This window comes from Hipposideros armiger, unplaced genomic scaffold (genome assembly GCF_001890085.2).
Source record: "Hipposideros armiger isolate ML-2016 unplaced genomic scaffold, ASM189008v1 scaffold_298, whole genome shotgun sequence".
Classification (NCBI taxonomy): domain Eukaryota; kingdom Metazoa; phylum Chordata; class Mammalia; order Chiroptera; family Hipposideridae; genus Hipposideros; species Hipposideros armiger.
The window spans coordinates 89,823-112,857 of NW_017731648.1; the positions used below are offsets into that span (position 1 = coordinate 89,823).

General features: G+C 47.4%; 1 protein-coding gene across 4 annotated transcripts in view; it reads right to left on the reverse strand.

Annotated features, from left to right (window-relative positions):
- Window positions 1-875: 875 nt before the first annotated feature.
- OLFM2 (olfactomedin 2) overlaps window positions 876-23,035 on the reverse strand; it is a 74,420-nt gene continuing 52,260 nt past the window's right edge. For 3 of the 4 annotated variants that reach the window (XM_019659377.1, XM_019659376.1, XM_019659378.1), the window contains exons 2-6: window positions 6,024-6,173; window positions 4,196-4,342; window positions 3,712-3,931; window positions 3,166-3,272; window positions 876-2,026 (exon numbers count right to left, since the gene is read on the reverse strand). In XM_019659377.1, coding sequence (XP_019514922.1) covers window positions 1,349-2,026; window positions 3,166-3,272; window positions 3,712-3,931; window positions 4,196-4,342; window positions 6,024-6,173 — 1,302 coding nt within the window. In that variant the 3' untranslated portion in view covers window positions 876-1,348. Of the gene's footprint in view, window positions 2,027-3,165; window positions 3,273-3,711; window positions 3,932-4,195; window positions 4,343-5,152; window positions 5,613-6,023; window positions 6,174-23,035 lie in introns of those variants that run through there. The other variant, XM_019659379.1, reaches the window with a different exon arrangement.

Sequence of the window (23,035 nt, forward strand, 5' to 3'; positions counted from 1 at the left end):
GTGGACGGCACTGCCTTTGCTCCCCACCACCGGCCCCAGAAGTCACTCTCCCCATTGTCCTTGCAGTCCATCTCACCCAGGCCACCAGGGATCTGGCTAAAATAAAGCCTTCACCTTGTTCTTCCCCTTCTGTGACATCACAGCCTCCCCATTAGTATTATCACCAAAGCTCCTGAGGATTTGGCCTCAGCTTAACTTCAATGTCTTCCCCACTCCCTCTTACACCCCTTCCTGTCTGATACTTCCTAGCTTTGCTTGTCCCTTCCCCTCCAGGAGCTGTGGTCCCCATGTCAGGCCCATAACCACCCAAGCCCCTTCCAGGTGAGTGGGCTCCAGGTGTGAGTGTGTTGAACTGAAAGCACCCAGTGCACCTTCAGGCTGTGTCTAGCCTTTTGTTATTAACTCAGAACAGATGCGACTCATACAAAATGATTCTGAAGTTACAAAGCAAAAAGAAAAGGAAAAATTCTGTGCCTTACCCAATCATTACCCAAATTCATAAAAGCAGCTAAATTGTTAAAATCCCATTTAAAAAGTTGCCAGACTTTTCGGCAATGCACCAGAGTGATCAATGAGTGAAAAAAACAGTGATGGAGAATATTCATTTGAGGCCAGTTTTCATTGTGATAGAATTCTCGGGTGTTTGGATCAAATTGCTTAAACAAATTGTTTTCGATCGTAATAACTTTGCCTATCTTCCCAAAGGGCTCGCCTGCCATGCCCCGCTCCCACCCCAACACTGGTCTTGCCTGCCCCGGTTCACAAAGCTTGCTGTATGGGACAAGGGGGTCCAGTAGAGATGGCTCTCCAGGCTCGGATTTAGCCTCCACCACCGTCTCCTCTGCCCTTTCTGGACACACAGAGCAACTGAAGCATCAAATGTCAAAGGTCCCGTTTATTTCCAGCAACCCAAAAGGAAAGGTGTAAATAAAAAGAAAAAGAAATAGATCCATGCACTCAACTCCTTGGGAGCAGGAAGAGGGAGGGGTGCAGAGAGAGGGAGAGGGGAATGGGTGGGAATCAAGAGAGAGAGGAGGGAGGGACAACACACAGGCAGAGACAGGGAAAGAGTGGGAGAGTCAGATCGATAAAAAGACAGAGGGACATCAATAAAAAGGCAGAACAGCAAAGGCCTGGAGTATCAAAATCAGAGATCAATAAAGAAGGAGAGACAACGTTGAGAGAATGCACCAATAGAAATACAGAGGCAGAGAATGAAAGCTGGGCAAAAAAGGCAGGAGAGAAGAAGGACAGGAGGGGAGAGAGGGGTTGGGCACGACAGACAGATCAACTTGAAGGGACACAGGCAGAATAGAAAGGGCCTCTGGCAGCCCTCATGTGGCAGCCTCTAGGGGTCCCCGGCAGTGCTGATGACGTGGAAAAGGGTGACATTGTAGAGCACCTGGTGGCCGTTGTTCCAGGTGTAGAGGGCCCGCTCCCGGGGGTTGTAATCCAGCATGGAGATGTGGGAGTACTGATTGTGGAAGGGCACGTCCGTGTACTCGTAGCTAGACGTGTTGGTGAAGTAAGCGAAGTAGACCTTGGCACCAGCCAGGTGAGAGTTGGTCACGTAGAGCACGCCACAGATCATGAAGGCCTCGCCAGCGCTCCGTTTGGGGTAGCCGGTGTCCCAGGACCGCATGACCTCAAGGGTGTGTGGGTCCAGCCGGCTGACCACAATGTTGCCTGCATTCTGGTTGGTGGTGTACACGGCCCAGAGCCCACTCTCATCCACCATGAAGTCCATGTCGGAGAAGCCGCCCCAAGAATAGGGGAAGGTGTTGTTGTAACCAGCCCCCGGGAGGCTCCTCTGCACCATCACAGAGCGTGAGCGGAAGTGGTACTTGACCACCACGTTGCTCTGGTACTTGTTGTAGAACAGGGAGCCGTTGTACACCACATGACCTGTGCCTGCCCATGGCTGGGGCAGCAGGTGCTGGATAAAGTTCTGGCCTTTGATGAAGTCTCCCAGGGTGCGGAACTCGAGGACGCGCCGGCCCTTGTAATAGCCATCCATGTACCAGACCTAGGAAAGAGCTACTAGTCACTGGGGGACCACTGCTAACGATCCAAAGGCTCCAGCAACCACCCAGGAATCAACCATGGTCATTAGGGCTCAACAGTCACTAAGTGGTCACTAGTCAGTCATGGAATGACCAGTGACCGACCAACCGCTCATGACCAATCATAGTCCCAGTGACTGGGATCATTTGGTCAGGGAGTGCCATTGGTCTTAATACACACTAAGTGGATAGTGCTTGATCCCCAAGGCTCAGAGTAAATTGCAATCCCTGGGGACTCACTGGACCTGGGAATTCACTGATCATTGGCTACTGGATGATTAGTGGTCATTGGACAGCCACTGGGTGATGAGAGGTCACTTGAATTCATTGCCCATGGTAACCCCCGTAACCACAAGATGACCAAGCTCATAATCAGCATCTTCTCCATCATCATCACTCATCGTCACCATGTTCATTAGCACTTGTGAGTGCGTTTACTAGGGCTGGTTATTGGGCAAAGCATGTTAAAAATTTAATGCCAACATTACCACAACCTTTTTGAAGATAAGGAAATTGAGTCTCTGAGACATTAAGGAACCTTGGACAGATAAGAATTGGAACTGAGGTGCAAATCCAAGTCTGGTTTCCAAACCCAAGCTCTTAGCCACCTGGTTGAACCACCATAATCCCTGGGAGGCCAATGATCATGGCGAGGATATCAGTCACTACCACAGTCACTGGGCAGTTAATGGATGGTTCCTGTGAGTCAGAGGTGATGGGCAATTGTGAACATGGAGGCCACTGGAAGTCCAAAGGTCATTGAGTGGTGCTGTGGTGGGGGAGTCTCTAGTCCTTGTGAAGGCACTGGTTATTATGTAGTAACTTGGAAGTCAGTGGTCATTGGGAGCTGATCAGTAGTACTAGTAACCGTTAGTCTCTATACAGACATCGGAGTCAACAGACTTGGAGATTCACAGGGCTGGAAGGTCCTTGGTCACCTTGGGGTCACTAGACAGTCAAGGGGAGGTCCAAGGGCCCTGGAGATCCCAAGATACTTTGAGCTACGAGAGAATCATTGGTGTGAAGTCACAGGGCACCTATGGGCAGCCACAGGCTATGTCCCTCCCAGGCTCTGACCCCTGGGATGGGCACAGTCACTCACCCGGCTATCCGCACTGGGGGCCATTGTGTCGGTCATCCAGGAGCCAAAGCGGGACCCCATGGCCCGAATGGTGATGGGGTTACTGACCCCGGTCAGCTTTCCACAGCCTGGGAGGCAGGAACAGGGGGAATAAAGGGATGGGAGGTGGGAAGAGCCCAAGGGAGGCAGGGCAAGGATAAGGTGGGACTGAGAAGAGTTGGGACCAGAGGTGAGAGAGGATCCAGAGATCTGGTTCCAAGATGGAGTTAAGTTGGGGGTGAGGGACTGGAAGTCAAAGGTCAGGGCCATTTCCAGCATTGGGTCTATTTTTGGCCTTGGGTAGGGAGGTCAAGAGTCAAGGTTTAGAAGTTAGAGGTCAACTGAAACGTTTTTGCACAGCAAAGGAAACCATCAACAAAATGAAAAGACAATCTACTGAATGGGAGAAGATATTCACCAATGACGAGTTAGGGTCAACACCGTGTCTAGCTTCTGCACACACAGGTGGTATTGGGGTTGCGCATGGAAGTCAGGGGTCAGGGGTCAAGGTCAAGGGTCAAGACATACCCAACTTCTGGGCACAGGCATGGAGCCGGGCCTCCAGAGCCATTACTCGCTGCTGCAGATCCTCATACCCGTAGGCGCCCATCTCCTCCTGGATGGTTGCAAGGCTGCTGGACAGATTTCTCACTTCTTCCCTCAGGCGCACAATGGTCCGCGTGTCCGCCTTATACTGCTCCAGAACTGAGCTCAGAGGCAACAGCTCTGTCATCCTGTCCTTCAACTCCTGCCCACCAAGATGGAATTGTCACCTACCCTATTTCTGACGTTTGACCCAGACATAACCCCAACCTTTGACCCATAACCTCACCCCCACTTTTTTTTTTAACTTCACCCCTTTGATGCACATATGACCCTTGACATTTGGCCTATACTGGATCTAGATCTCAGCCAACCATCAGTCTTCATGGATGTGAGCCCACTCTCGGAACTAACGGGCACCACTCCCTGTTCTTCCCTTGACCTCTGACCTGAACCCAGAAGGACCCACCTGGAAGCTCTTGGCTGACAGGGACCCATCGGCTGCCCGGAGCCGCGCATCCAGGCTCCGCATGAGGGTCTCCATGCCGCGCACGTACTGGAGGTCGCGGTACGTCCGCAACTCAAGGACCTCCATGGACTGGGAGACATTCTGGACCTAGGAAATGGGAGGGTTAGAGAGAGCCAGACTCCTGCCCCGGAGATGCCACAGACAAGACCTGGCAAGTACCCAACCAACCTTCTCCTCCTCTGACCTTACTAGCAGCCTCCCAATGCCCAATGCATCTAATGACCCCACCTGGAATAGATACAATCACCTCTCGCCTCTCTCCCTTTCTCCTTGGCCTCCTGGTCCCACCCTAGACCCCAACAGTCAGTTCTCCACACAGACGTCAGAGGGGAGCTTTTCAAAAGGAAGATTGGATCACCTCCTTCTCCTGTAGACCCTGCGGGCTGGTCCTGCCCACTCACCTACCTCCTTCACATTCATCCACTCCAACCACAAGCTCCCTTTGCTCTCACAGACTCTAAGCTCCTTCCCTCCTCAGTGACTTTGCAGTTGCTGATCCCTCTATCTGGAGCACTGTTCCCCTCATCTTCCCACAGCTGGCTCCTTCTCGTCCTTCAGGTCTCAACTCCAGCATCACCTCCTCCCAGTGGCCTTCCCTGACCATCCTGTCTCAAGTAGCTGCTCACCCACTCTCCCCTTACCCAGCTGTTATCTTCCCAGCTATGACTATTATCTGGAACAGTCTTATTCATCTGCCTCCTTCAGGTGGGATCCTCAGAGACAGACCCAGAACCTAGCACGTCCACAGCTGAATCCCCAGTGCCCAGCATTGGTCCAAAGCAATTGCTTAATATTTTTCAGCTAAACGAGTAAACGGAAATTCCCTAGCTTTGGCCTAACCCAGACTGAAGGCCCCCTAGCTCCCACCTCCACCTGGGTAAAGTGAGCTGCACCCACCTGGCCAAGGTGAGACCCCTTCGGCTAAGGTGAACTCAAAGACAACACGGGATGCTTGTTGAAATACACACTTTCCACACGACACTTGGAAGTTCTCAGAAACCCAATAGCCTGATACCCACCCTGGCCACCACAGAATATTTTATAGTCATTGTCCACAATCAGGGGACATCATACGGATGTCCTAAACTATTGAGGAAGGCAGTTCTGGTGTTGTGGGTAGGGCCGGATCCTGCAGAGTTAATGGGTGGGAGACTCCTGTGCTGAGAAGCGTCTCTTCTCTTCTCTTCTAAGCCTCCGCTTCCTCCTTTATAGCATGATGGTGGGAAGTAGCTGGTCCCTTTCAACACCAACATCAGAGCTGTCTAATGGGCATCAGATGGGCAGTGGCAAGGGACAGCCATCGGTCCATCAAGGGCACCAAGACATCCTTGGGGATGGATTCAATGGGGGCCATTTTCTATTGGACACAATCAGAAAGGGAAAGAATCTTTATATGAACCTCTTGGAATGAGGGAGCAACCCCTCTCTCCAACGGACATAAAACACTTTCTTAGCAGGTGAGTCTGGCAAACTAAAGAGCTGCGTGGGGCGCGTGCACAGTGGGGCTGGAGCTCACACACGCAGGCGACACAGTGCTGTCACTGGGGCCCTCTTCCCTCCAGGTCTCCACACGGCATGCAGCTTCTTCTCCAAAGACGCGCTGGACAGATATTAACTAAAATACCCACCTAGAGGGAAGGCAGGTTATCTGGTAGCTCTGAATAACCCGGGGCTAGATGTGGCCCCAGATGACCTGAATGAGGGCAGTGGGCAGGGTGGAAACTGGGAGATTTCTCCGGCTTCCCCAAGGAATCTAGAAGGTTCTTACCTTCTCCATCAGCTGACGCAGCTCCCGACTCCTGCCATCGCGGGAGCAGGTGCTCTGTGCGGGGATCACTGCTGTGCAGATGCATTTCCCGTCAGGGGCCTGGGCTGAGGTGTACAGCTGCCAGCCTTCCTCTGGGCTTTGGAAGAGGGTCTGTGGGGAGGTCAGGGGTCAGAGAACGAGAACCCAACGGGGGGGCTCACCTACCCACACTGGGGGAGAAAGGGAACCCAGGAAAACAACAGATGCCCTTGGCTGGACTCCTGGGATATGCTGGACCATGTGCTGAGTGCCCGATGCATGGAACTCCATTTTACAGATGACAAGATGGGGTAGGAAAGGTTAAGGAACTCGGCAAGGTTGGGCTGGCCGAGTGGCTCAGTTGGTTAACAGCTCGCTCAAGAGTGCAAGCTCTGAGCAACAGGGTCGCCAGTTCGATTCCCGGCCCGAGCTGAGCTGCCAACAGGTGGCAGGATGGCTCAGCTAAAATTAAAAAAAAAAAAAAGTGAAAAGGAACTCGGCAAGGAATTGTGGGATTCGAGCCCTTCCACAGGACAGAAATTTACTCTCTCACACACATTCGCCCACATGCAACACTGCCTCCATAAACACCATTAGAAATAGACCTGCTCAGACTGACACCAAAACCTGGACCTCCCTCTCTGCTTCCCCAGTCCAGGGTGACACATAAGCTCTGGATATATCTTGGTCCATTAAGCACAACCCTGTTGCTGACCCCTCCTCACCACCGCCCCTGCTCCTGAGAAGCCCAGGCAAGTTAATGGCCAAAGGGTGACAATCCTCACAGAGACTTCCAGGCCTGTGAATAGAAGGCATTACCTTCAGATTCCTCCTAAATTAAATTTCAAGTCAGTTTATATCACTCAGAGAACTCAGGGATCATTCATAGATGTTTCCTAAGCCATGCTCCTTGGAACGCTGGTGCTCTTACCAGGTGTGCTGGGAAACGGGTCCTCTGTGGTGAAATAGGTGTATGCATTGTTCAAAAAGCACAGACTGCCACTGGATGGAACATGCCGGGTCCCCAGATCAGGCCCCCCTTACCTTCCCCAGGACATACTGGACTTAGCCACAAGTCCCAATCTTTTTGTTTTTATCAGGGCATGATGGTCTCATTTGTTCAACAAGTTATTTGTTAAGCTTCTACTGTGTGTCAACCTCTATTCTGGATATTGAAAACACAGCAGTGAATAAAACACACAAACACAAAAGCTCTTCTAGGAGCTTACATTAGAGAGATACAGTTAAACCAATAAGTAAACATCAAGTATTTAAAGAGCGATGAGTGCTATAAAGAGAAGTAATGCAGGGAAGAAATGATGGGGGCACTGGGATTGGAGGTGGTTAGGGGTTGCGATTTTAGGGTGGCCTGAGAAAGCCTCCATGAAAAGATGCATTTGAGTCAAGACCTGGAGGAGGTGAGGGAGAAGCCATGTGATACCTGGGGAAGGATGTTCCAGGCAGAGAGAACAGAAGGTACGAAGGCCCTGAGGCAGGATCATACCTGGCATGTTTGGAAAACAACTAGGAGGCTGGTGTGGCTTGGGCAGAGTGAACACACGGGTTATCGGCGGGGAGCAGGGAGGAGGGAGATGAGGGCAGGAAGGGGACAGGGCAGCACAGGGCCTGCAGGCAGTGGGGAGTATTTGGTATTTGCTCTGAGTGAGGGGCGCGCCATGGAGGGTTCTAAACAGAGGATGGACATGACCTGACTCAAATGTTCACAGGCGCCCTCTGGCGGCTGTGGGGAGAACAGACTGCGGGGAGGGGTGTGGGGAATGGGAGGTTAGGAGACCAGGGCAGAGGTGACTGACTGCATGTCCAGGCAAGCAATGATGGGTGGTGACCATAGAGGTGGGAAGTGAAAGGTTCTGGTCCTATCCAGGATGCACTCCTATAGGCAGGGAAGCAATTCTGATAAAACCCCAAATGTTTTAAAGGGGAAACAAAACCCCACAATAATTGATCATTTGCAAGCCATTAACTGATGGCCCAACAGAGGCTGTTCCCATGAATGGTAGCAGAGATAAGCCAGGCTGTGAGTAACGCACAACCCCTGAGTCTCCAGTTATTATAAGTCCACCTTTTTCTCTCCTACTCAATAAAGTCCTTTTTAAGCTTATTAGAATGTGAGCGAGTGATATAATTGTACAGATGAGCTTGACTCTTCACTAATTTATAAGAAAAATAAACCATTCATAAACGCCACCTGACATGATGGTAATTAGTTATTCTTTGTGCCTTATGTGTACCCTTCCAAAGTTGGGGGAACCCCCTCTTTATGAGTCCACGTGTCCCCTGTGGAGGAATAAAGTCATGCGCCTTCTCAGCCTTCCTTGCATGCAGGTATGATTTAAGCCAGCCTTGCCACAGAATTGCTCAGGATCCCCCATGCCAAGGGCTTCCTCTGGTGGTCCCATCCCACCTGCCTTTGACTAGGAGGCAGAAGGCCCTCCCACCTGCAGTCCCTCCCACCCACGCCTCATAGGACTTAGGGATAAATACCAGCCCTCTCGGTTCTCCATGCGATGCATGCAGCGTCCCAGGGGAGCCCATTAGGACCTGTGCTCCAGGGACCCATATTCATGAGTTCACCCTGCATGGGTTTCCTTCGCTTCCCATCTCACTCGTTCCTCTTAGGATCACCTCACAGGTGAATGAAATATTTGCACTCAACTTCTCTCCTCCAGCTCTGCTTCTGAGGGAGCCTGACCCAAGACAAGAGGTGTGACCCAAGAAAGCTTCCCCTTAATCCTCAGTAGCCAGTCATGCCAGGCTGGCTGCCCCTGGGATCCTGGAGCCAGCCCTCAGCCCTGGAAGGACCAGGAATTGTTTTTAAGCCAAGATGTAGGTGGTTTAGGAGAACATAGAACAAGCTTTGCCTCCTTTCATGAGAAATCCAGTTTTTAAAACAAAACAAAAAAACAACAACAATGAACGTGAATCCAAGCATCCCCATCTATGTCCCCCTGGCTCTGATCCTCAAGCAATTTGGACAGAACCCCTTGAAAATTCTCATTTGTGCAGAGACAAAGCAGCTCAGTCCAACATAATTATCATCTCCTTCCTACATTTCCTAGCCTGTCCTTTGAAGCAAACAATCCACTTTCTCTCAACAATTGAAATATTGAATTGCAAAAGAGAAGGAAGATTTAAGTGGCAAGGAGAGGTGGCCTCCACGGCTTTCCTAAAATAATTGTCTGCGTTGGACACACCTTGCCAGAGTGCTCTCTGCAGCAGTGTAATCAAATGCCTGGGGTTTGGCTGCCAACACTCAGCACATCAGAGAGCCTGAATTTTGCCTGTCGTTGTTGGGTTCAAGATCAAATACACAGGCAAGTTCATGTCGCCCAGAGACTGCTGGAATGTCTTGGAAGTCTCAATGTTTGAGAGTCCAAATGCCTGCTCTCCCACACTGGGTTTAGCTTGGAACCAAAGTCATGAACCCTTGGAGATCATAGCCTTAGGGACAGAGGATGGTCTATCTACACTAAGGGAAATGCTGTAACAGCAGGTGTGAGGGCCCAGGGGCAATCTGGGTGCAGACACCTCGGATGGCGTGGTCTGTCTCACCTCAGACTTGGCAAATGTGCCAGAGAAGCCAGCCGCTCTCTTGTCTCAGCTGCTGGTTCCGAGTTTAATATTCCTGCTAATGGGCTCTAAGAGGGTAAGCTATGCATTCAGAGGCTGCTCCTCAAATTGTCTTTCTGGCTGAGATTTTTTTCAAATACTTTTGCTGAGGCTGCTTCCCCAATTAAGCCGATGTCTCTGTAACAGATCAGGGTTGATGGTGTATGAGAAATGCAGGGAGTTTTTCTTGCTGTCACACCTGAGGTCATCATCTCAGCGTACAGCTCCGCCACCTACGTCTTGGTTTAGAAACAATTCCTGTTCCTTCCAGGGCTGAGGGCTGGTTCCAGGATCCCGGGGGCAGCCAGCCTGACATCACTGGCTACCAGGGATTAGCCCACAGGAACAGAGCAAGTGGCTGCCTCTTAATAAGACAAGGATATTATTGTGTTTGAGGCTGGACAATTTAATCAGGAAGCAGAAGTGGCTTGGGGTTTATGTATTTATTTGTACCCTGCCTTGTTCCGGAGAGGATTCCAAGTGGTTTACACACGATAGCTCCAGTTAAATAGGACAGTCAGAATTAGATGTTTCTGGAGGGCAGTCTGCCAATCCAGAGCCAAAGTTTTAAGGTTTCTGCATTTGCATGTAACCCAGCCAATCCGAGTCTAGGAATTTAGTTCAGGGAAATCGAGTGGACAATTGCTACAAGGATGCTCATTAAAGCACTGCTTAAAATTGGACAACTGGAATTTTTCCTCATGTTGTCTGACAAGAGGGGCATTGATTTCAAAACTTAAAGTGCATCCACAGGAGGGAATACTATTCAGCAATTAGATCTAGGGATTAGTGGGGATTTTTATGGCCGCCTTAAAATAAAATAAAAAAGTATCTTATTTTCTAAGTTTTCTACAGCAAATGCATATTGGTCTTATAAAAAACAATTTTTAAGTCCCTTTTTGTAAAGGAGAAAAGGAAGAAAAGTGGGGACACAGACAGAACCAGAAATGAGACTGAGAAAAATTCATCCCTTAAAAACCCGAACAACCAGCATATGGTTGGGCCATAAATTTGGCTCCAAGCTCCTTAGCAGTCAACTCAAAAAGGGAAAGCTGGCCATTTATGCAGTTCTCAGTGTCCTGAAACAAAGCACGCCAGATGCTCAGGAGAAAGCTTACGTATTTTTGGTCCCAAGAACAGGCAAGGATCTCTCCCACGGTCCTCCCAAAAAGGAATGAATCTGTGTGATGTCACCAGCATCTTTCCAAACAACATCCTTACGACAGAAACAACTCATTCTTCTGAGTGTCTCTTGTTCTCGCTCGGATGGTAAAGGAGAGCCAGGTGGTTAAAAGCAGTGTCCTGGGGTCAGGCTGCCTGGGTTTATGTCCTGGTTCAGCCACTCACTGGCTGTGGGACCTGGCAAGTCAGTTAACCTCTCTGTGCTGCCATCTCTCCATTTGTAAAATGGACCTAACTGTACCTACCTCACAGGGTTTCTGGGAAGCTTGGATGTGTTAATACTATATATATGAGCAATCAGAACAGTCATCAGCATGTAGTAAATGTTACAGAAGTGTTTGCCATTATTATTATTATTATTATTATTATTATTATTATTATTATTACCCTCATGACACTCTAAAGCCAATTCAGTAACTTCCCAAAGTCAAAATTGTTTGAGCTTGAAGTCACCGAATTGAGCAATCTGGAAGAACTGAGGGAAGTCCTGTGGAGTTGGGGCTGAGGCTGCAGAATGATGAAGAATAACAGAAAGGCCAATGGTGGAGAGGAGTGAGAGTCGAGCCCCGTAGAAGATGGGCAGAGATGTTTGCTGCGTCCTGGCCCCCATGTGGCTGGGCGGCTTCCTATCCTGGGGCATCTCCTTGACATAATTTGGCAGAGGCGAGTCCCATTTCATATTAACCAGCAATCAATAATGCTGTTTCTGCCCAGTTCTCTCTGGCCCAGTCCTACCCTTCCCAGAATACTTTTTCCCACCTACAGGCCTTTGCACTGGTTGGACCCTCTGCCATCAACACTCTCACCCCATCTCCTAGCCGGGCTCAAGCATAAATGTGTCTTCCAAAAGCAACCTCTGCTGTACCTGTTCCATGTTACCCACCTCTCAAGGAATCCTGTGCTTTTTTCCCCCTAATACTTCTATGTTTTACTATATGTTAAGCATTGTTCTAAGCACTTTGCATGTTTTAACCGATTTGATTCTCACCACAACACTAGGAGGCAGGCACTGTCATGTTCCACCTTTGAGAGGTGAAGAAACTGGGTGAGAGGGGGCTTACATCTCTTGGCCAGAACTTCACAGCCTGTAAGTGGCAGACCTGGGATTCAAACACAGGCCATCTGGCTCACAGTCTGCACCACCACACTGCACCTCCCCTGTCCTCCATCAAGCCCTGATGGCAATAGCCATTAAGACCTCATGGATGTGACCATTGGCTCAAGGCCTGCCTCTGCTCCTAACAGGAGACAACACGGGGGTGGGGAGTTCTGTCTGCTCTGCTCGTCACTGAATCCCCGGGGCCTGGCACAATAAATGTTTGTTGAATGACTAGACACTTGTCAGCTGGTGGGACAGTGAGCAAATATCTTTACAGATCCACCATGCATTTCACTTTTTGCCACTGCACTGGCTTCCATCACTCCCTGGGAGGGATGGTCTGAGATCGGGTTGCAGACAGGTGCCCGGCAGGCTCAGAGGCAGCTGTAGCATCTCTCGGACTGCTGGCATGGCAGGAGGGCTGTGATGAATGATCAGGGACATGGTTGTCTGCCATGTCTGAGCTGTGACAGGGGCCGTGTCCCTTTGGAGGGCTTGAGATAATAGCAGGCTGCCCCTGCCAAACCTCAAGATATTTGGGCAAATCCTCCCTGAGTGATAAGCTTGACAGGTCTTAAAGAAGATATCAGCTCACCCATACCAAGAGGGAGAACTGGGGCCTCCCTCAGCCTGTGAGAAACTGACCAGGGGAGGGGCTGGGCTGGGGGGGAGGGTAACCATGAGTCCATTCATTCATTCATTCATTCATTCTCTCTCAATGTAGTTACCACATCTTGCCCTGAGAGGCTATCCGGGCTGGCAGCATAGCACAACCTCTCACCCTCTAAAGTCATCCAAATCTTGGCAGAAGACCCCAGTGCCCCCTGAGCCCAAGACCAGGCCAGTACTTACATTCCAGCACACCTTAGTCTCTTTCTGCCATTACAGTGCCAATGTGGACCAATAATCAATGAAACAGACTTTCTTGGAAAAAGCAGGAAAAGACACAAGTCTCTGAGCTCGATTGACTTCCTTCCCTGGAGTCCAGGGAAGGTGTGGAAGAGGCTTGCCTTGAGCAAGAATTTACAAACGTGAAGCCTCAAATAAAAATCAGAAATGAAAGAGGAGAAGTTACAATGGACATCACAGAGATATAAAGGACTTGTACAAGAATACTGTGAAAGGCTATCTGGCACCAAATTCGTTAACCTAGAAGAAATGGACGAGTTCTTAGAAATATATAGCCTTCCTAGACTGAATCATGAAGAACTGGAAAATCTAAATAGACTGATTAACAGTATAAGGAAATTGAAATAGTCATTAAAAACTCCACCTCATCCTCCCAAAAAAAGTCCAGGGCCAAATGGCTTCACTAGTGAATTCTACCAAACATTCAAAGAAGATTTAATACCTATCCTTCTCAAACTCTTCCAAAAAATTGAAGAAGAGGGAATACTTCCTAACTCATTTTATGAAGCCAAAATTAACCCTGGTGCTAAAAACTGGTAAAGACAACACACAAAAAAGAAAATACAGACCAGTATCTCTGATGAATATAGATACAAAAATCCTAAACAAAATACTAGCAAATCAAATACAATACATTAAAAAGATAACACATCACGATCAAGTAGGGTCCATGCCAGGGATGAAAGGATGGTTCAACATATACAAATCGATCAATGTGATACACCACATAAACAAAAGAAGAGATAAAAATCATATGATCATATCAATAGATGCAGAAAAAGCATTTGACAAGATACAACATCGATTTATGATTTAAACACTCAATAAAATCGGTATAGAAGGAAAGTACCTCAACATAATAAAGGCCATATGTGACGAACCCTCAGCTAATATCATACTTATCATACTTAATGGTGAAAAGCTGAAATCTCTTCCTCTGTGATCAGGAAGAAGATAAGGATGCCCACACTTACCAATGTTATTCAACATAGTACTTGAAGTCCTTGCCAGAGCAATCAGGCAAGAGAAAGAAATATAAGGCATCCAAATTGGGAATAAAGAAGTAAATTTGTCACTTTTTACAGATGACATGATTCTATATAGAATAAAACCTTGGATTGTGAGTAACTTGGTTTGTGAGTGTTCTGCAAGATAAGCAAACATTTCTAATAGAGTAATACCTTGGTTTGCAAGCATAATTCATTCTGGAAACAAACTACTTGTATTGCAAGACATCCCTCGTTTACCAAGTTAAAATGTATTATTATTATTAGTAATTTGCCATTATGAGTAATGGAAAAAACCGCTATCACTTTTGCACCAACCTAATAGAAATGTTTGCTTATCTTGTGGAACACTTGCAAATCAAGTTACTCGCAATCCAAGGTGTTACTGTACATTTTAACTTGGTAAATGAACGATGTCTTGCAATACAAGTAGTTTGATTCCAGAATGAATTATGCTTGCAAACCAAGATATTACTGTATAAAAACTTTAAAGACTCCACCAAAAAAACTATTAAAAACAATTTTAAAAATCCAGTAAAGTTGCAGGATACAAAAATCAATGTACAAAAATCTGTTGCATTCCTATATACTAACAATGAAATTTCAGAAAAAAATATGGAAAAAAATTCCTTTTGCAATTGCAACAAAAAGAATTTAAAAACCTAGGAATAAACTTAACAAAAGAAGTGAAGGACCTATACACTGAAAACTACAACACATTGTTAAAGAAATTGAAGAAGACACAAAGAAATGGAAAGATATTCCTAGTTCATGGATTGGAAGAATCAACATAGTTAAAATGTTCATATTACCTCAAGCAATATGTAGGTTTCATGCAATCCCCATCAAAATCCCAAGGGCATTTTTCAAAGAAATAGCACAAAAAAATAATCAAATTTGTGTGAAACCACAAAAGACCCTGAATACCCAAAGCAATCCTGAAAAAAAGAGCAAAGCTGGAGGTATTACACTTCCTGACTTCAAATTATACTACAAAACGACAATAAGCAAAACAGCATGGTGTTGGCAGAAAAACAGACACACAGGCCAATCAAAGAGAACTGAGAACCCAGAAATAAATTTACATGTATGGGGTAACTAATTTTTGACAAAGGAACCAAAAACGTACAATGGAGAAAGGAAAACTTCTTCAATAAATGGTACTGGGAAAATTGGAAAGCCACGTGCAAAAGAATGAAACTAGACTGCTATTTGACACCATATACAAAATTAACTCAAAATGAATTAAAGACTTAAATATAAGACCTGAAAAAATAAAATACATAGAAGAAAACATAGGTACTAAACTTATGGACCTTGGTCTCAGAGAGGCTTTTATGAATTTGACCTCAAAGGCAAGGGAAGTAAAAGCAAAAATAAATGAATGGAACTGTATCAACTAAAATGTTTCTGCACAGCCAAAGAAACCATTAACAAAACCAAAAGGCAAGCAACCAAATGGGAGAAGATATTTGCAAACAATACCTCTGATAGGGGGCTAATACCCAAAATATATAAAGAACTTATACAGCTCAACAACACAAAAACAAACAATCCAATTAAAAAATGAGCAGAGGACCTGAACAGACACTTTTTCCAGGAAGACATACAAATGCCAACAGATATATGAAAAATACTCAACTTCACTAGCTATTAGGGAAATGCAAATCAAAACCACAATGAGATACCACCTCACACCTGTTAGAATGGCTATCGTCAACAAGACAAATAATAACAAGTGTTGGAGAGGCTGTGGAGAAAAAGGAACCCTCATATATTGCTGGCGGGAATGTAAACTGGTGCAGCCACTATGATAAACAGTACGGAGTTTCCTCAAAAAAGTAAGAATAGAGCTACCAAACCCAGCAATCCCTCTTCTGGATATAACCCCAGAATTTTGAAAACATTTATTCATAAAAATATATGTATCCTTGTGTTCACTGCAGCATTATTCATGGTAGGCAAAACATGGAAACAACCTTAAGTGTCCTTCAGTGGATGATTGGATAAAAAAGGTGTGGTACATATATACGATGGAATACTACTCAGCCATAAGAAAAGATGAAATACTGCCATTTGCAACAGCAGCAATGGATCTTGAGAGTATCATGCTAAGCAAAGTGAGTCAGATGGAAAAAAAACAAGAACCATATGATTTCACTCACATGTGGTATATCAAACAGAAAGCAACAAATGAACAAACAAACTCATAGACACAGACAACATTATGGCGGTTACCAGAGGGAAAGGAGGTGCGGGGAGGATGAAATGGGTTAACAGGGTCAAATATATGGTGACAGAGGGAGACTAGACTTTGAATGGTAAGCGCATAATGCAATATACTGATGAAGTATTACAGAATTGTACACTTGAAACTTATATGTCATTAGCCAATTTAAAAAAAAAGAATTTACAAATGTAGTCAGTTCCCTCTGAGTGTGACCCAGACTGTATTGGAACCACCATGGACTCCTGCAGAGAGCTCTAAGAGTAGAATTTATGGATAGAGGTCTGCATCAAGGCTACACATTCTCATGTAAGAGCCATACTAAGCTTGCTTTGACACAATGCAAGTCTCCCACCGTAGCACTCAAGAACACCCCATTTGAGAAGACCCTTCTTGGAGGAAGCAAGCTCTCACTTGAGCCTCCTGAGTCTCACGGACCTCCCTTTAGGCATTCAACAACTTGTGAGCTCTTTATCACCCCAGGGCTTGGAACATCCTGCCCACACCCACAGTCATCCAGAAATTCCATGAGGAGGGCTTACACCACAGTTGATATGACAGACAAATGATTAGATTCTTGTTTTATTTTATTTTATTTTTTTAAGATTTTTTTTTTTTATTGGGGAATTGGGGGAAGGGGAACAGACAAGTTGCTATCCTTTTTTGTTCTTCAGTCTAGTTGTGGAGGATGTTGCTTCACTGGCTCAAGTTGGCACCATCATTGTGCTCTGCCCGGGCGAGGCAGATCAGTCGCCAGCTTCTGGACGGCCGCTCACTGCGGCTGCTGGCCACTCACGCTGGCTGCTGGCTACACAAAGTAGCTCATGGCAACCCACTGCCACAGGGGCTGCAGCCTATGCTGTCGCCAGCGACTCCCGGCAGCCCAGCTGCAGGTTGAGCTGTTGTTCAGCATCTTAGCTGCAGAGGGCAGTGTCACTGGCCCTCATATGTGGGATCCGAACCGGAGCCCTCTGGCGTCCCAAGCCAGCTCTCAACCATTGCACCACTCAGCCGTCCCTTTTATTTAATTTTTTAAATGTTTTTAATTACAGTTGACACTCAATTTTATATTAGTTTCAGGTGTACAGCATAGTGGTTAGAAATTTATATAACATGACAAATGCTTAGGATACTATCTCCCTCCCCCTTCACGTGTGCAACACCTGTTCAGGCCTCAGCAGAGTGGGGTGCCCTGGTTCCAGGTTGAGTCCCGCCTTAAATGGTTCGATGGTATTTTAGTATCCTCCCCCACATATACACAGAGTCCTGTGACAGTGGGCTATGACAGTTCTATGCAAAGGAAAGTTCCTTAGCATCATAAAAATGGTGGCAATCATTATATAATCATCATCCTCAATAATAGCGCACACTTATGGCTCACATCCCTATTCTAGGGCTTTGCAGCTGATTTCTCACCAATCCTCAGAAGAACCTACAAGGTTGAACCATAATCAATGTTCAAGTCCTGGATCTGCCACTTCCTCTTTGTGAGTTCCAAAGCAGATCTCTGCCACTGTTATTTGTAAAATGGCAATTTGAACTGTCCCCTGACATTCTCCTCCGGGCTCCCCAGGCAGCAGCTCCCCACAGGCCGGCCGAGTGGCTCAGTTGGTTAAGAGTGCGAGCTTTGAGCAACAGGGTAACCAGTTCGATTCCCACATGGGCCAGTGAGCTGTGCCCAAGTTGAGCTGCCACTGAGGTAGCAGGATAGCTCAGCTGGAGAGAACACGTGCTCCTAACAACAAAGTTGCCGGATCGACTCCCGCATGGGATGGTGGGCTACGCCCACCCGCAACTAAGATTGAGCACAGCACCTTGAGCTGAGCGGCCACGAAATGCCGATGAGCAGCGAATGGTGACTTGACTTGGAGCTGAGCTAGCTGTGCCCTCCACAACTGAGATTGAAAGACAACAACTTGGCTGTTCCCCTTCCCCAATAAAATCTTTTAAAAAGAGTAAGCTGCCACACAGCCGAATTTTCATTCCCTTTCCCTCCCTGGCCCTGCTCCATGGGCTTGGGAACTAAATCTCTCACACTCCTTTGCCCTCTGGCTTCCAGGAAGGTTCAGCCAATAGGAGGCGTTCATGGAAGATCCAAGGGCAGGACAAAGGAAGAAGCAGAGGTATTTCCCACCTTTCTCTGCTTCCTGTGCTCTTCAGTGGCTGCATCTTTTCTGTGCCTTCAGCTCCGACTGGTAGTCACACTCTTGGGCTCCATTTATATCACCTCTTCTACCTGACCCCCAGCCCTGGGGGGATAGGAGCTCTCTGCTATTGCTAATCTGAGTTTCATCTCCATTCTCTGTTCAGTTTCTCATCTCTTCCAACATCTGTGTAACCAATTCCCTGGATTTTAATTCATCTAGGCCAATCCATGACAGGCCAATCCATGACAGGCCTAGATGAATTCTGTTTCTCTCTTCAGCTCCTGAGGGGGTACAGTAGCTACTCAACAAATACCTGTGCATGAACAGGCAGTTGTAGAGTTTCACAGCTCCTTGAGTCCAAATTCTGATCTCCTTCCTGTGTGACCTTGGGCAAGTAGCTTAACCCCTCTGTACCTTTCTTTTTTTATATTTTTTAAGAAGAGTGCATGCCCTCGCCCATGCAGGGATTGAACCGGCAACCTTGTTGTTCAGAGCACGCACTCTAGCCAACTGAGCCACCCGGCCACCCCACCTGTGTCTTTCTTAACCTCTCCGCTTCCTTGTCTAAAAGTTGGGATCATAATGGCTGGGCTTCACAAGGTTGTGTCACGATGATAAGTTAGTACATCAATATGTTCTAGAATTGTTCCATGTCTCCCGCTGACTTTTTAAAAATAAACTTTTTATTTTGGAAAAATTTTAGATTAACAGAAAAGTTATGAAGATAGGACAGAGAGCTCCCCTACGTCCCTCACCCAATTTCCCCTGTTGTTAACGTCATCTTACATGTCCATGATACATTTGTCACAACTAAGAAACCAACATTGGTGCGTCACTATTACTAAACTCCCCTTTACTTGGATTTCCCCAATTTTCCCACTCATGTCCCTTTTCTGGTCCAGAATCACACCCAGGATCCTACATTACATTGAGTCATCGCATCTCCTTAATCTCCTCTGGCCTGTGACAGTTTGTCAGCCTTTCCTTGCTTTTCATGACCTTGACAGTTTTGAGGACTCGTGGTCAGGTATTTTGTAGAATGCCCCACTGGCTTGTAAGGGCAGGAACTGGGTTCTAATTTGTCCCCGCCATTTCCTCAGCTCACAGCCCCACGCCTGGCACACAGTGTCTGCTTCCCAGACACTTCCTGAATGAATTAATACATGAATGGCAGTCATTTATTGCTTTATTCTCCCACACTCTGTGTTCTGCCGACATCCCTGCCAGAGGCTAGATCTACAAAAGTTCACAGTGAAATAAAAGCCCTTCTCCTTTCAGAAAGGTTCATTTTTTGATCCTTTTTTGTAGACATCAAGGATTCATTTCTTTAATACTGGACCAAAGAGAAACAGCTATATTTGTACCAGACATTTCATTTTTCAATGCAAGTGAGAAAGATCTTTCTAGCAAGATGGGGTTTCTTCCTTCACAGAGCTGTCACCTGATTTCTCTGCTTCCCCCTCTACCACCTTTGGGCCTCTGGCAGGGGGCAGAGTGGGGGTGAGGGGCTCTGGAAATATCCACACTTTGCAGTCCTCTCTGCTACAACCCAAGGAAGCTTAATTAGAACCTTGTGAAGTTGCCGAGACTGAGTTGGCCTCAGGAGCTGGTACAGGAGCCTGGCGATGAATTAGAAGCTTTGCTTCCAATCCCTCTGAATGGCTAAATATTTACCACTGGGACCAAGGGGCCTGCCTTTGGGTACACAGAGCGTGCCCTTTTTCTAACATTAGCTAGTCAGAAATGGGAATTCCCTTTAACCACGCAGGCCTGCAGGCCTGGATACTTTTTACTTCTCAGCCCTGGGAGGCCACGCTGAAGGCAGAAAGCGTAAGAAAAATGCCCACAGTGAGGTCATTTCCCTGCCACCACAGTCCCTGCTGCTAGAAGACACTGGCCCAGGTTTAATCTCTGAACTGAAGTTTGTCAGAAGTAAAAATGAGCCTGGGTGAGCCTTTCAGACACTTCCCTCGACTTACAGGAATTCAATTTCTGGCACGGGCATAAATTTGCAGCCATCGGCGCCCGTGGTGGGGGTTGGGGCTGGGCAGACTGGCTGGGGATGGATTTCTGAAATCAATCCATCAGCGCGTGGAAAAGGTCGTCATGGGGTAAATTTATCTTCTGTGGCTGGCGGAGGCATTTCACGCCGATAGGCAGGGCCACCCCTGCACAAAATGGAGGTGTTTGCTGCAAGGCTCCCAGGCAGAGGAAGGCCTCAAAGGCTGGACAGTGTAGCCAGCAGGTGACAGGGGACCAACCTGCCAGCTAATAACTCACAGGGACAGCCAGGGGCCAGCACTGCCTAAAAACCCACTTTCATGGGCTCCAGGCTCCATGTGTTCCCCCTGGGGGAGGCAAGTTAATTTGGGTTCAAACTTTTTATCATGTAGCTGCACCCTGGGCGTACATTCCAGTGTTTCAAAGGAATGATTCTCAAAGGCTTTCAATTCCCCCGGCCAAGGCGAGCAACAGAATATGTCATTCAGGGTGCCAGCTCTGGAGCCAGGTTGCGTGAGTTCAAATCCCACTTCTACTGTGTGACTTTGGGCTACTGACTTAACAACCTTGCGCTTCCATTTCCCCAGTTGTGATATGGGGCTAAGACCAGTGATGTCACAGGGGTGGTCATGAATATACTCAAATGGCTTAACACAGGCAATGTAGTATAGTATAAGTGAGTGTGATAAAATTGATTATGGAATAAAATCAGCAAATAGGTGGCTAAAGGAAGCACAAAAAGGCAACCTAGTATCAGGAACAGACAGTCTGCATCTAAATCCTGGCTCTGTGTCACCCTGAGCAGCTTACCCACCTTTTCTTCCCCTCAGTTTCCTCACCTCTCAAAGGGGATGGGGGTAAAGACAATGTTGGTATTTTAAGGGTTAAGTGAACTAAGACAAGGAAGAGGTGATTGTAAAATGGTGTCACACGTGCTATGATGGGGCAGCACAGAGCGTTCTAAGAGAACAGAGGCTGGAGACGGAACCTGGGGGTGGGGTGTGGGGACAGAAGGAGCAGTAGCTAAACAGGCTGGACGGATGAGCAGGCATCAGCAAGGTAAGGAAAGGGTTCCAGGCAAAGGCAACAGCATGGGCAAAGGCCTGGAGGCGAGAAAGCATCTGTGCAGCTCACAGATATTTACTGAGCACCTACTATGTGCCAGGCACGGCTTTAGTCACTAGAGACACAGAAGCCAATGAGATAGGCAAAGATCTCTGCCCTCGTGAAGGTTCCACTCTAGTAGGAAGAGGCATGGCGTACCTGAAGTGTCCAATGAGGAGTTAAATCTCAAATTGGAAAGCCCCCATCTGCCCCGTCCAGATCCTCTCTCCCCATTTCTCCATCGCTCTGTGCTCCAGGAGGCTGACCCCTGCAGACTGCACCTCCCAGAATCTTCCGCCCTCTAGTCTTGGGTGAAGTCTGACCACAGAAGACAGGGGGCGGGGACAGAGGAGAGAAAGCCTGGGGTATTTATTCCCCTGGTTCCCTTCCTGCCAATCAGTGGTTCCACACTGCACATTCCTCTCCTGAGGCTGGTAGCTCCCCTGGGTAACCCCCCTTATTACTGGCTGGGTTGTGTCTCCCCTCAAAATCCAAATGTTGAATTCCTCACCCCCAGGACCTCAAAATGTGACTGTACTTGGAGAGAGGACCTTTAAAGTGGTAACTAAACAAGGTCATTAGGGTGGGCCCTGATTCATTATGATTGCTGTCCTTATAAAGAGACCAGGACACAGATATTCACAGAGGGAAGACAAGGAGAAGGTGGCCATCTACAAGCCAAGGAGAGAGGCCTCAGAAGAAACCAACCCTAGTGACACTTTGTTCTCAGACTTTTAGCCTCCAGAATGGTGAGAAATTAAGTTTCTGTTGTTTAAGCTGCCCAGTCTGTGGTACTCTGTTATGGCAGCTCAAGTAGACTAACACACTCTCCTACAGCCATGGCTCTCTGAGGACTAAGGGTGGAGACAGCTCCCCTCAGCTGCTGACCCCAGGGGTCTTCAACACCCCCTTGCTTGTTCTCTTAACCCTGCCCACCCCTCTGAGAAGAGTCCTTTCGTTGAATTCTCTTCACTTGTCCCTTTTGAGAGAGCCATGCTTCCCACCAGACCCTGATACACAGTCATGTTGAGCCTGGTCACATAGGGTCTTGAATGATGGATTCAAGAGTTCACCTCGGGGGGGTGGGGGGGAGAAGCCATGAAGGTCACATGCATTGGTTTGCTGAGGCCACCACAACAAAGTATCCCAGACTGAGGACTTAAACAACAGAAATTTAAATTCCTCACCATTCTGCAGGCAGAAGTCCAAGATGAAGGTGTCACCAGGGTTGGTTTCTCCTGAGGCCTCTCTCCTTGGCTGTGGACAGCTGTCTTCTCCTTGTGTTTTCACATGGTCTTCTTTCTGTGCGTGTCTGTGTCCTAATCTCTTTTTATAAGGACACCAGTCATACTGGGTCAGGGCCCACTTTGATGATCTCATTTTAACTTTATTACTTCTTTCAAGGCCCTTTCTCTAAATAGTCACATTCTGAGGTGTTGGGGGTGAGGACGTCAACATAGGAATTTGGGGTGGTGGGGGCACAATTCCGCCCATAACGGTGTGTGAGCAGGGGAAGCATCTGGTCAGGAAGATCATGGAGGGTGGACTGGCCAGGACAACTCAGAGGCAAAGATGTCCACCAGTGAGCTCCAGGTGAGCACACGCGGGGCGGGTAGGAGGGCTGACTCAGCCCATCCTCGTTTTCCAGAGCTTTCAAAGAAATGAGTCTCAAAGACAGAAAACAGCTC